This window comes from Scyliorhinus torazame, chromosome 10 (genome assembly GCF_047496885.1).
Source record: "Scyliorhinus torazame isolate Kashiwa2021f chromosome 10, sScyTor2.1, whole genome shotgun sequence".
Lineage (NCBI taxonomy): Eukaryota > Metazoa > Chordata > Chondrichthyes > Carcharhiniformes > Scyliorhinidae > Scyliorhinus > Scyliorhinus torazame.
Genome location: NC_092716.1, coordinates 207342996 through 207357411, shown reverse-complemented (window position 1 = coordinate 207357411; position 14416 = coordinate 207342996). Strand labels below are relative to the sequence as shown.

The window sequence follows — 14416 nt, the reverse complement described above, 5'->3', positions numbered from 1 at the left end:
CAATCTCCCTTTGGAGTCAGAAGGGTGTGCATTCAAGCTCCACTATAGGGAATTGACACAAAATCTAAGTTGGTCCTGCAATATTGAGATGGTTTAATACAGGTCTTGAGGGCCCCCCAAATGGATCTAAAAGATCCATTGTGTCATATGTCGATGAGCCAAGGAGTTCATCCTGGTCTCCTGGCCAGTGATTATCATTCAACCAACATCACTATTAAACCAGATCGCCTGGTTATGATCAGATTGCTGTTCGTGGAATGTAGCTGTGCATAACTTACCTGCCCCGTTTCCTACACGACAACAGCCATTATACATCAAAAAGTATTTTAAAGCACTCGGGTAGTGAAAGGTCATGAAAGACCTGAAATAAAATGCAAGACTTCCATTCCCACCTTTGCTTTCACATAAGACAATTCAAAGAATGGAAGTTATGCAAGTTCATGCTTGATTGACACTCCCTCTCCATATGAAAGTAATTGGGCTTCCATTTGATGCTACTCTGACTTTTTTTCCACCTGGGTATTTATGCGGAATGGAGGGCAAATTGGTAGTATTGCATGTCAGTGCACAAACTATAGCACTCAACCACCACAGTCACCCTAGAAATCTAGTAGCTATTTGTGAGCTTATCAACTGAGAGGTGGCAAGTATGTGAGCCAATCAGTGTCAGCAAAGACCACAAATGTCTGTGAAGAGAAAATCCACATCCTGAGGAGATAATGTGCTGAACGCTTCAGTGTCCTTGTCATCAAAAAACTACAGATCAAGCAATTGGGCCTTCATGATTGAACAACAGAACATAGACTTCCACCTAGGTTTCTTGGTCAAAAGGAAAATGCACTGGAAAGAGTTAAAAACATAGTGTATTGCTTCTAAAAACAAATGAAAAACACAACTTCATGCTGCAGATCATCCAGCATCCATAATATGCTACTGTCTGACCAGTCATCAGCAGTCATAAGGGATATATACAAGTTCAAGAAACCATCCGACAGTATTGCCAAAACTGTAGATTAAAACAATTTGAACAAACATTACCACTGCGCATAAATAGCTTCAGATTTTGTTATCTTAAATACTATCAGTTCATTGGTTACAGGTTTCAGCAGCGCACGGATGAGATTAGCGGAGCCCAGTTGATGATTTATATCGTACAACGCTCCAGAGATTTCAGTTCACCTAAACAAAAAAATCAGTCCAGTAAATGAGTAATTTTATGACTTTGCTCTTGTAGAAATGATAATAATAATTATAAGAAAGCGGGGGCTGTAGTCACTGGGAGTTATTAATGTTTCAGCTCCATTGAACTTTAGGTTCTCTGCAATGTGCAGAAAACCCTCTGCAGAGAGCTGAGAGAAAGAGTGTAATCAAAACGTTAACAAACTGTACCTCTCTGCTTGACGCCAAAGCTCTTCACGTTTCTGTCTCCGCAGTTCACGTCGGTATTCCAGGTCATCCATCCTGCCTTTCCCTTCCTTTTTTATCTCTGCAAATACAAAGCTCAGGCTTTTTTTGAAGCTCACTGAGAGTTCGGCTGAGCTTTAGCTGACAATTATTCTTCCTGTAATGTTGGAAAGCAAAACCCCTCCAAACAGGAAGCCAGTCACGGGGAAATCCAGCTGTGCCAAAGAAGGAGGCCTTCGAGCAGGGGGGCATATTGGCATTCCGGTTCCCTCAATCCTTACATCCCATAGCAAAACAAATTTTCAAGCATTTGTGGTGGGTGCTTTAAGTAAACATGCATACTTAAAGCGTCAACAAGCTCTTAACTCTTGGTAACTTCGCTTTCTTTCCAGTAATGGATGTCCCATACTATTTTTCACTGTAAATCAGGTGATTGCTGCTTTATAATGACCGGTTTGCTTTACCACCTAACAAATAATGCATTCTCCTGTTGGCAAGGGGAAGATGTATTTTAGGTGTCCTCTTTCTTTTAAGGGCTTACTTAACATTGAACTTCTAGATATCCTGAGACTCATTAAAGGTAAACTGTATTTGCTGGAGGAAGATTGCTAATTGGCAGGTGAATATAATTGACTGTCTCCCAGCCAGAAGAACTCGGATCAGTATTAATGGTTTTTCTTTCTCTTTTTTTTCATTCTTTTAACATTTGAAAATGTAATGATCACCTACTGAGTGCGATATTGTATTTACATATCAACAGATTTGTGTTTGTTTATCTATTCACTCAACCTTACATGTTGTTTAAGGTGGGTCAGAGTTATAATAATCTTTATTGTCACAAGTAGGCTTACTTTAACACTGCAATGAAGTTACTGTGAACACCCCTAGTCTCCGCATTCCAGCACCTGTTCAGGTACACAGAGGGAGAATTCAGAGGGAGAAGACAGCACATCTTTCGGGACTTGTGGGAAGAAGTCGGACCACCTGGAGGAAACCCACGCAGACACAGGGAGAACGCGCAGACTCCACACAGACAGTGTCCCAAGCCGGGAAACGAACCTGGGACGCTGGAGTTGTGAAGCAACAGTGCTACCCACTGTGCTATTCAGTTATTGCTGATGCAAACAAAATGTTAATTTGTCAAAGTGGCTGAGAGAGACACATCCTCAATTACAGAACCTGGAAATAGCTTGCCAAGAGATCCTCCTATAAATTACAAATTAAACAAAAACAAAACTGGGCTCTGTAGTACCTGCAGTTTCAGTGCTGTGGGTGCTTTTGTGGTACCAAAATGATGTCTGTGCCAGGCATGCCCCCCCCCCCCCGGCATGGTTTGGTGAGGGTGTTAATACTGGCACCGGCATGAAATATACAGAGTAGGCAAATCATGATGTTGCGTTGACTTGACACAAGCACTGTCATTTTCAACCTTGATGCTCCAGATAATGCCCTGTCTTAAACATGTTCGGCAGCTGGTAAAATCCCTGATCAGTGGTATTTAAAGGAATCATCAGGTACTCACAGGTTAGCTGCTGAATAATTTCCACTGAATGAGCTTGTGAGCTTTCTAGCACCGTTTAACTTAGTGAAGGGATGGTACTTCAAGTGGAAAAAGCTTGTCTTGACTTCAAATGTTCCCACTCATGGTTAGACTTGAACTACAGTGTGAAAGGTAGATGGAGCAGGGGCAGCAAAGAATCGGACAAAGTGTTCACAGAGTGAGGAGGAAAGAGGGAGAATATCTCTCAACAGGAAGCCTTATCCAACCATGGTCTTCCTGGAGCCTGTCTCAGACCTCAGTTTAAGCCAGAAACAGCATGTGCATTATCTGTGTTTCATGAAAAAGGTGCTCAGAAAACCTGGCCACTCTTATAGCAGACTTGCAAGCTCAGAGCAGAGCAAGACCAGCACAGCGGATGACTGCAAAGGTGTCCATGTTTCTTTGCTTTGCAATCCTTTCAGGTTGGGCAGTTGACATTTACAACATCTCCCAGTTCACTGGTCACTGGTGAATCACAGAGATGTTAGATGCATCTTATACTAAGCGAGGGGAGTTCATTGTGCTCTCCAACATGGTGAAATAGATGAAGGGTGCACATGGGTTTGTGAGTATACCGACCTTCCCCATCTATTGGCTGCACACATGTAAGCATGTGAGATATACCATTACGACAAAGGTTACCACTTGTTGAATATACAGTTGTTGTGCAATCACACTCAACACACCATGTTGGTCAATGTCCGCCACCCTGGTAGCAGTCACAATGCTTTCATTCTGCTACAGTTCGTTGTTCCCTCAGCATTTGTTATGTGGAGATCCCGGTGTTGGACTGGGGTGGGCTCAGTAAGAAGTCTTACAACACCAGGTTAAAGTCCAACAGCTTCACCTGATGAAGGAGCTGCGCTCCGAATGCTAATGATTCTAAACAAACGTGTTGGACTTTAACCTGGTGTTGTAAGACTTCTTACTGTGCCTTCAGTATTTGAACGGCTATGTCAAATCAGAAGATGGCCACTGAGCAACAAGGACTAAGTGGCTATCTGCACAGAGCACGATATTGTTACACAACCAACCATGGGTGGTTGTCCTGTGTACAATAAGAGCCATGCTGCCATACAAAACATCACAGAGCAGACTATTGGGGTGCTGATGCACTGGTTCCACTGCCTGGATCACTCTGGAGGAGCTCTACAGTACTTATTGGAATGGTTGTCTTGATTTGGTGTGGTCTGCTGTCTCCTCCACAAGCTGGACATCATGAGAGCACAGCACATGCCACCAGGAATGCAGCAGGCAGTTCGGGAACAGGAGGAAGCAGGGGAGGAAGAGGAGAAGGAGGAGGAATTGAAGGAACTAAGTAAAAGAAAGAGGAGGAACAGGAAGAAGGGATCGAGGAGGCAGCCAGAACATTTACTTTCTGCCCGGGTTGCCCACGATTACTTCATCAACTACTGTTCCGCTGAGCACAATTCCAAATCCCCATTTCACAAGCATCACTCCCTATCCCTCTATTACAGATCTTCATGGAGTGCTGAGAGAGCCTACATGCCTCTTTGCGCATTGGTACCTGCAACCATGATGGCAGCAGCCCGAGCCTGCATTTCAGCACTCGGGGATCTCATGATCTCCGGCACAGCTTCCATTGCAGCACTGAGACACTGAGAGGCTGCCACCTGTACTGCACTCCATCATGGATCAGTCGGGCTGTGCTGCCAAGGAGGTACACACCACCTCCACAGTGGAAAGGATGGGCTTCAAGCTCTGCCTGATTAACTGTGCCACGCTGGAGCTAGACTCCATGTTCACAGATAGCTACTAGAACCAATCTGGCAGGCCTGACAATGCAGCAAGCATCTTGGTGTGCATCATCATCAATGTTTTTAAGTCGTCCACCTCAACGGGGCTTTCATCTGAGTCCTCTTCTCTGGGAGGGCCACACATGAACTACCCTTTCCCCAATCCTGGCTGCAGCTCACTCAATAGCCATTTACACAGCACCTGCACATCCCAATTGTACATTAAAGTCTGATATTCATGGAGCGGTGGTTGTAAATATAAGACCAGGGCTGAACCTTCCAAGAAGCAGCAATCATTATCGGACTGCCATTTGTTTACACAGTGCTGGAGCTACTCATTCTTGGCCCAGAATTCCAGGCCTCTGCAGAAATGTGGATCACATCTGTTCTGGTCGACCTTTTTCGCGGAGCACGATCGTCAGGAGACGGCACAGCCTCTTTTTTTGGTAAGTCTTCATTCACTCACACAGTGAAAAGCTTTGGGACATTTAAATAGTTTAACTGTGTAGGATGGAAGGATGGGTAAAGGTGACAGGGTGGTAGGTGGAAGTGTGGTGGGTGGTAGGATGGTGGGTGGCAAGATTGTAGGTGATGTGGGAAAGGTTGGAAAAGTGGCAGGGTTTGTAGGGTGGCAGAATGGGTAGAGTGGGTATGGTGCTGGGACTGGGGCAGGTCATGTCAGGGGGTTGGGGGGAGTCAAGAGTTGAATTGAAGGGTCGGGGGGAGTCAAGAGTTAGGAAAGGTCAAGGGGGAGTGGGGGAGGGGTCAGTTCTATGGCTATCCAGGAGTTAGATATGTTTTGTTTTCAGTCTAGCATCTCCTGAGTATCTATTCTGATTATTTGGAAGGTTCAAGATGCAAAGGAATTGGAAGCTCCTGGGAAATACCCGCAGGGTCCTTGCTTTGGCACCTCCGAGGAGTTCCCCAGAGCATCTTCCAGTGTACGTTGGGCTACGACCATCCAAAGACCTGGGTATCTCGGCCATTGATTCCCCACGGATGCTGCGAGTCCTGTTGAGAATTTCCAGGAGTTTCTGTTTTTATATTAGTATCAATGAGCTGATCACTGACACTGTCCAGGCTTCCTGGTTGAAAGAGGAAGATTGACAACTAATGATGAAATTGGTGGAAATGAGAAACAAATAAAATTATGAAAGCTGTATGTTTTAATTTTATTAATGACATAGTCAAATCAGAAGAAATACTCATAAATCAACTTGAGTGCATACCCAAAATCAATGACAAAATGAACACACTATAAGTACTTCCATTCAATGTCATGAATAGGGACAGAAAATAATGACAAAGGCTATTATAATGCTGGCCTTTATATCTAGGGAACCAGAATACAAGGGAGTAGAAGGCATGATACAGCTGCACAAAGCTCTGGTTAGACTACACAGGGAATGCTGGAAGCAGTTCTGGGCACCTTAGGAATAATAATATAATGACAGCACAGATATATAGAACACAATGGGCTGGATTCTCCGTAGCCCCGTGCCAAAATCGTGTTTGGCGCGGGGGGGCGGAGAATCGACTGTCGCGCCGAAATTGGGCCCAGCGTCGGTCCGGCGATTCCCCGGGACCCGAGAATTGCTGTTTTCACGAATTACACCCACCGGCTGGAGGGCAATTGCCAGAGGCCTGCCTAGGGATTCTCCGCTCCCGACAGGCGAGTTCCGACGGCGTGGGACTAACATGCTTTAGCCGGTAGGGACTCTCGTGTGGCGGCTGCGGACTCAGTCCACGGCTGCCCTGGTGGGGATGGGGGGATTGGGCACCTGGGAGGGAGGGGCCTTATGGGCGGCGGGGGGACAGATCCAGGGTCAGATGCAAGGGCTCGCAACCGATCGGGGGGCCTACATCTTGCAGCTGTCTCCGCAATCCGAGTCCGCCATGTTGTCCTGCTAGCCCAATGCAGGGCATTGAATTGGCTCAAACCTTCTTCAAGAATCTTCGGAGTGAAACGCCAGCATTTTTAGGCCGGCGTGGGTACAGAGCCCCATTTTGGGAGAATCCAGCCCAACGACGAGGAGCAGGGGTAGGCAATTTAGCCCCTCGAGCCCGTTCCGCTGTTCGATACAATCATGGCTGATCTCCTCTCAGCCTCAACTCCACTTTCCTGTCCATTCTCCATAACCCTTCAACCCATTACTAATTACCAATCCCATGAACCATAGTTTTGGATAATAACCTCCTGTGTGGCATCATGAATGCTTAGCCATTTTAAGGGCAGTTAAGAGTCAACTGCAATGCTGTGGGTCTGGAGTCACATCTGTAAGGATGCCAGATTCCCACTAAAGGACATTAGTGAACCAGATGCATTTTTACACACAGCATGGTAGCCTAATGGTTAGTACAGTTGCTTCACAGCTCCAGGGTCCCAGATTTGATTCCCGGCTTGGGTTACTGTCTGTGTGGAGTCTGCATGTTCTCCCCGTGAGTGCATGGGTTTCCTCCGGGTGCCTCGATTTCCTCCCACAGTGGGTTAAGTGTATTGGCTATACTAAATTGCCCTTAGTGTCCAAAAGAAAAAAAGGTTAATTGGGTTAAGGGGATGGGGTTGAGGAGGTGTGTGCTTGAGTGGGGTTCTCTTTCCAAGGGCTGGTGCAGACTCGATGGGCTGAATGGACTCCTTCTGCACTGTAAATTCTATGAAACAATCAATTATGATAACCATGAGACTAGATTTTCAATTCCAGATTTATTTACTGAATTTAAATTCCACCAGATGTCAGTGTGGGATTTGAACCGTACCCCTATAGAATTTGCCTGGGCCTCGGATTATTCGTCCAGTCACATTACCACGACACCACCGTCTCCCTCAGAAGCTTTCTGAAAGTCCAAATAGACAACATTCATTGGTTCTGTCTTATCCACCCTGCTCGTTACGACATCAAAAAATACAGTAACAAATTGTCAGACAATGTTTTCTTTCCATAAACCCATGTTGATTCTTTACAATTGCATTATGACTTTTTCTCATGATTTGAAAGGGCAGAGTTGACACAAATTTATGAAAGGGACAATTTCTGGAAAAATCAAAATCAATTCATCTACTATCTCTGCAGCCACTTCCCTTCAATCACTGGGATGGAGAACAACAATTGATATGGAAAGAGGCATTTTTTGTCTTTTAATTCCATTAATGTATCTTGTATTTGTTTCCTAACACTAATTTACTTTATTCATCATTCTAACTTGGTTTCCCAATACTTCCAAAATGTTTTTCTGCCTTCCACTGTGAAGGAAGATAAATGATTTGCTTTATGTTTCTGTCTTTTGTTTATTCCCTGTTATAATTTCTCCCGTCTCTGCCTCTAAGGCATTTCATTTTTGTTATCAATTCCTTTGTACATCGCTATGGAAGATTTACAATCTGTTTTTATGCCTCTTGATTGACTCTCAAATCGCATTTTCTCTTTATTTATCAATTTCATGGTCATTCTTTTTTGAATTTTAAAACACTCCCAACCCTCAGGCTTGTTCTTGTCAGCCTTTTCCTTTAACCTGGTGCTATCTTTGACTTCTCTCTTCAGCCAAATTTGGACAAACTCCCCCCTCCCCGGTGTTTTTAATTCCATTAGGGAATGTACATCTGTTGTGAATAATGAATTAACTCTCTAAATGTTTGCTATTGCTTATCTATCATCATTACTTTTAATCGAGTTTCCCAATTTGCTTCAGACAACTTTGTCCTAACAACTGCAGAGTGGCTTTGTTTGGATTTATGACCCCAATTATAGACATAACTAAACCATTCTCAAACTCAGTTATAAAATGTTAACATATTATGATCACTCTTCCCTACAGGCTCCTTTATTGTAGGGTTATACATTGAACAATATTACATCTAAAATTGCCTGTTGCCCAGTTGGTTCCTAAATAAACTGATTGAGAAAGCTTTCAAGAATATACTTCCAAGCACTCATCCTCAACAACGTTTTTCATCTCCTAGTCTTGCTCTTATGATCTTATGATATTCTGTGAGCTGATAAATGGATACAGTGAAAATAACTCAAACTGTTTTTACGGAAAGCAATTATGTATTAACTCTTAATTTTCTGGATTGCAAAGGACTTTCTCATATAATTATAGTTAAACCCTGCACATTATTGCTGCATCACATTCCATTCGGGAAAGTCCCCATCATCTTGATTATAATAATGCCAGACACAGGCACATACAACGTGATTTTCCTGCCATTTGCCCACCACTCTCTCCACCCCTCCCTCAGGGAGGGCTCAGTGGTAATGGTTGGAGACCTGGGGCAAGATTCTCCGACCCCCCCGCTGGGTCGGAGAATCGCTGGGGGCTGGCGTGAATCCCGTCCCCGCCGGTTGTCGAATTCTCCGCCATCGGATATTCGGCGGGGGCGGGAATGGCGCCGCGCCGATTGGCGGGCCCCCCTCCGCGATTCTCCGGCCCGGATGGGCCGAAGTCCCGCCGCTAAAATGCCTGTCCCGCCGGCGTAGATTAAACCACCTACCTTATTGGCGGGACAAGGCGGCGCGGGCGGGCTCCGGGGTCCTGGGGGGGTGCTAGGTGATCTGGCCCTGGGGGGTGCCCCCACGGTGGCCTGACCTGCGATCGTGGGCCCACCGAACCGCGGGCGGGCCTGTGCCGTGGGGGCACTCTTTTCCTTCCGCCTTCGCCATGGTCTCCACCATGGCGGAGGCGGAAGAGACTTCCTCCACTGCGCATGCGCGGGAATGCCGTCAGCGGCCGCTGACGCTCCCGCGCATGCGCCGCCCGGAGATGTCATTTCCGCGCCAGCTGGCGAGACACCAAAGGTCTTTTCCGCCAGTTGGCAGGGCGGAAATTCGCCCGGCGCGGGCCTAGCCCCTTAAGGTTGGGGCTCGGCCCCCAGCGATGTGGAGCATTCCGCACCTTTGGGGCGGCGTGATGCCCGACTGATTTGCGCCATTTTGGGCGCCAGTCGGCTGAAATCGCGCCATTTCCGGAGAATTTCGCCCCTGAATTGTGCACCACATCCACAAAAACCTTCCAGTTGACAGTGATTATTAGAAACAGGCAGATACCTTGGCACGGAACAACAAACCTAAACATCGATGCACTAAATGGCAGTATTCTGAAGGAGGCCACCTCTGCATTGGATATATTCAGACCATGCTTGCATCATGCTGAGGATCATTCTAATCAATTTGCCACCCCAGTCCCACCTTAAACTTGCCGTCTGTGTTCATCCATTATTCCTAATCTAATTGTAAGTGCATGTCGCAGGGTGACAGCCCAGATCTTCGTCTACAAATCTCCTGTGAGTAACCCCAAGAGGTTGGTGGTGTAGAGAGAGAGGTTCTCCAGTGACTTTATAATTAGCTGGTGAGTCTCCTGGCACCTGGGAACTAATGGCAAGACCTTGATCAAGCACCTTTTAGTTCTAGTTCCCAAAAACGTGGGCCAGGCTCAACGGCATCTTGGCACTGCCAGCCTGGTATCTTGGAACTGCTATCCTGGCACTGCTAGGGTGCCCAGGTGGCACTTCCAGGCTGTAAGGGGCACTTCCAGGGTGCTATGGTGGCAGTGTCAGGGTGTCCATGTGCTAGAGTAGCCGCGCCGGTTGGCGGGCCCCCCTCCGCGATTCTCCGGCCCGGATGGGCCGAAGTCCCGCCGCTAAAATGCCTGTCCCGCCGGCGTAGATTAAACCACCTACCTTATTGGCGGGCCAAGGCGGCGCGGGCGGGCTCCGGGGTCCTGGGGGGGGGTGCCCCCACGGTGACCTGGCCCGCGATCGGGGCCCACCGATCCGCAGGCGGGCCTGTGCCGTGGGGGCACTCTTTTCCTTCCGCCTTCGCCATGGTCTCCACCATGGCGGAGGCGGAAGAGACTTCCTCCACTGCCAAGGGTCGGGGCCTGAAGGGGGTCAGGCCCATGAAAGAGGGAGTGGGGGGGGGGGGGGCGGTTACGAAGGGTGTGCAATGAAGGGCAGCTATGAAGGGGCCTCATAAAGATTGGGGGGGGGGGGTGGGGGGGTGCTGAGGGAGTTTGAGAGTCCTGAAAGCCGGGGGCGGCTGGAAGGCAGGGGCGGGGTAGCCTGAAAAGGGGGGCTCTTAGCCACCCCATAGCGGGGTGACCTCAATTGGAAGGGTATGGTTAATGCTCCTGTGTATGGGTGGGGATGTGGGTGACCCTCAAGCTCATTCCTGGGGCACCCTTTCAGAATGGCAGCCTGACTTATGAGAAGACGGTGTGGCCGGCGAGCTCAGCTTCCCAGTGATGAAAACATTTCTAAGTGTGGGCTTGACTGGGGAAAAGCTCCCCACGGCCCCCCAAAAAAGACTAAGGGCGTGATTTAATGCCCAGAAACAGAGTCCCATTTTGGGCGCATATAATGGGGTCGTGTGCCGAGAACGACTCCGATACCAAACCGGATTCTATTTTTTGGGGCCTCGGTTGGTAATGCCAGCTGAGGCTGCACTTAGCTAATTTCCGCAGGAAGATGTCGGGGCACCATTTTTAAATGCATCCCCGATCCCTGGCTGTCCTCAGGCTTCCATTGGGGCCTCTGGACCCCATCCCCCCCAATGCCCCACCTTACGTGTTGGGGGGTGCTCGAGATCCCCATCACCCCACGTCATAAGGGGCATAGATAAGGTAGATAGTCAACACCTTTTCCCAAAGGTAGGGGAGTCTAAAACTAGAGGGCATAGGTTTAAGGTGAGAGGGGAGAGATTCAGAAGGGCCCAGAGGGGCAATTTCTTCACTCAGAGGGTAGTGAGTGTCTGGAATGGGCTGCCAGAGGTAGTAGTAGAGGCGGGTACAATTGTGTCTTTTAAAAAACATTTAGATAGTTACATGGGTAAGATGGGTATAGAGGGTTATGGGCCAAGTGCGGGCAACTGGGACTAGCTTAATGGTAAAAACTGGGCGGCATGGACTGGTTGGGCCGAAGGGCCTGTTTCCATGCTGTAAACTTCTATGATTCTATGATTCTATAAGGGCAGGGGACCCCAGGCCCAATCCCTAGCATGGGCAACATGGCACCTTGACACTGCCAACCTGGCATCCTGGCAGTCCCCCTGCCAGGCTGGCAGTGCCATCCAGGCACACTGACAGTGCCATGGTGGTCAGGTGGCAGTGCCAAGATGCCAGGTGGCAGTGCCAAGGGGCCCGGGTAGCATCAGGGGTGACAGAGTACCATCCTGTCCAGAGCCCAACCATCCAGGCCTTGGAGACCATCCTAGGTGCTGTTGCGCCTGGTCCACATTTGAGTAGACCAATGGTAAACAACGCCACAGCTAGATGTGCCAGGCCTGGGCATTCGCTCCCGGGCCTCAGGAAAATCGGGCGCTGACATATTTAAATGAGCCTAATGGTTCCCGTAAATATGGAAATCTAAATCTTGCCTAGCGAGGGTGAGATCTGGGTTGCAATGTCTCACGAGATCTCATTAGATCTTAAGAGGCATTCCTAGCGTCACAAACCTCACGAAAGACCTCTCTCAAGATTTAACTGCCTCGTCATGTCAAGGAGTTTGGTCGATGAGGCTTTTCAATCTTATCTTGCCCATATGGTTGAATAACGGTGTGGATCTCACCCAAAAAGCCAGCGACAAACAACCCGCCAAACACATCCAAAATGATACTTCAAATTTTTTTTTTAATGTATTTTATTCCAAACTTATTCTAAAGTTCCAAAACATAAACAGTTTGGGGAACATACTCCCCCACACACAATTATACACTTAGCACAAACATTTTCCCCATTTTCAACTCGCTCCACTCCCCCGTGACAAACAGCTCCTCAAACCTGGCCACGAATATCCCCCCCCTTGCCTCAAAGCCCTCCGCTGAACCCCTCAATTCGAATTTAATCTTTTCCAGATGCAGAAAGTCGAATAAGTCTCCCAGCCAGGCCGTCACCTCCAGGGGCGTTGCCAACCGCCATTCCAGTAAGATCCTTCGCCGGGCGACCAGAGAGGCGAAGGTCACGACATCAGCCTTCCTCCCGTCCATCAGCTCCGGCTGCTCTGATATCACGAATATCGCCGCCATAGTGTCTGGCCCAACATCCTCCCCCACAACCCTGCTGCAAACACTCCCGGCCAGTATCTCCCCAGCTTCTCACAGCCCCAGAACAAATGCGTGTGGTTTGCTCATCCTCACCTACACTTTTCGCACTCATCTGCCACCCCCTGAAAGAACCCACTCATTGTTGCCCGAGTCATATGCATCCTCCGTACCACCTTGAACTGTATCAGGCTCATCCTCACACACAAGGAGGTCGCATTTACCCTGCGTAGCGCCTCGCTCCACACGCCCCAATTTATCTCCGCTCCTATTTCCTCCTCCCATTTTTCCTTAATCTTCATCACCTGCCCACCTTCCTCCTCCCCCAGCCACCTGCATATGTCTCTGATCCTGCCCTCCCCTTCCACATCTGGAAGCAGCAGTCACTCCAGCAGGGCATACTTCGGTAGCTTGGGGAATTCTTTCCAAACATTCCGCTTGAAATCCCTTACCTGCAGGTATCTAAACTCACTTTCTCTTGGGAGCTCTACCCTCCCCTTCAGTTCTTCCATACTGGAAACCTCTCCGCCAGATTCAGATCCCTCACCTCAACCAGCCCCACATCTCTCCACTTCCTATACATGCCATCGATCACCCCTCAAAACCGTGGTTTTCGCATATCAGCGTTAACACCGACTTCCCCTCTATCTTAAAGTGCTTCCTCAACTGGTTCCAGATCTTCACTGTGGATTGCATCACTGGGCTCTCTGTATATTTCCTTAGGGCCCGTGGCAGCGTCGCCATCTCCATAGCTCTCAGGCTGAACCCTCTACAAGATTCCTCCTCCAACCTAACCCCTTCTGCCCCTCTCCTTTCAACTACCGCCTCACTTCTCCACGTTTGCTGCCCAATAATAATGCAGCAGGTTCGACAACGCCAACCCCCCCCTTCTGCCCCCATCTCTGTAACAGGGTCCTCTTAACACTTGGTACCCTCCCTGCCCACACAATCTCTAAGATAACTGTATCCAGCTTACAGAAAAAGGCCGTTAGTATGAAAACTGGAAGCATCTGTAATACAAATAGAAACCTTGGGAGCATGTTCATCTTCACCACTTGGATCGACCCTACCTGAGTCAGATGCAGCATGTCCCACCTCATCAGATCTTCCCTAACCTCCTCCACCAGCTTTGTTAAATTCCATTTATACAAAGTCGCCCACTCTCCAGTTACCTGAATCCCCAGATATCTGAACCTATCTCTGAGGTGAGTCCCCTGCAGAAAGACCACCTCAAACCACCTCCGCCTTCAAGGTGACTGCAGGCAGGTGTGCGAAAACCCGAGATCTTTTCACTGATCCATTAAGCCCTTGCACGTTCCGTGTTATACGTCTCCATTCCCCTCACTGTCCGTCATTCTCCCCTTTCAGCTCTGCCCCTTCAAATTTCCAAGATGGCCCCGTTCGTCTCCCCTGACCATGCTTCTTCTCCAAGCCTGCTACGTTGCATCTCCCTCCCTTCCCCCCTCGGCCATCCCTCACGGTCATCTCCCCCACCTCATGTCCGTTCAACAGCATTACCTGCCAGTGTGGCAACTCCTGACCCCCCACACTCACCTCTATGCTCTGTGTAGAAGGCTCCCCGCAGACCTCCCCCTCACCCACCCAAACAAAGACACATTTCGAGCCACAGGTCGCCTCCCCCAAAGACAAACAAAAAGAAAAACACTGCCAAAGGCACCAGGAAG

At 48.4% G+C, this 14416-nt stretch overlaps 1 protein-coding gene and 1 long non-coding RNA gene across 2 annotated transcripts in view; one reads left to right on the top strand and one right to left on the bottom strand.

The window, feature by feature from the left end:
* The window catches only part of lsp1a (lymphocyte specific protein 1 a), a 531727-nt gene extending 530209 nt beyond the window's left edge, over positions 1-1518 (bottom strand). Inside the window, exon 1 of the mRNA XM_072466314.1 lies at positions 1390-1518. Within this exon, the coding sequence (XP_072322415.1) occupies positions 1390-1460 (71 nt within the window). The 5' untranslated portion in view covers positions 1461-1518. The remainder of the gene's footprint in view (positions 1-1389) is intronic.
* Positions 1519-5030: 3512 nt separating this feature from the next.
* LOC140384918 (uncharacterized) lies at positions 5031-5861 on the top strand. Its single transcript, XR_011933216.1, has 2 exons — positions 5031-5147; positions 5550-5861. It is a non-coding gene; the product is annotated as an uncharacterized lncRNA (long non-coding RNA).
* The last annotated feature ends 8555 nt before the right edge of the window (positions 5862-14416 follow it).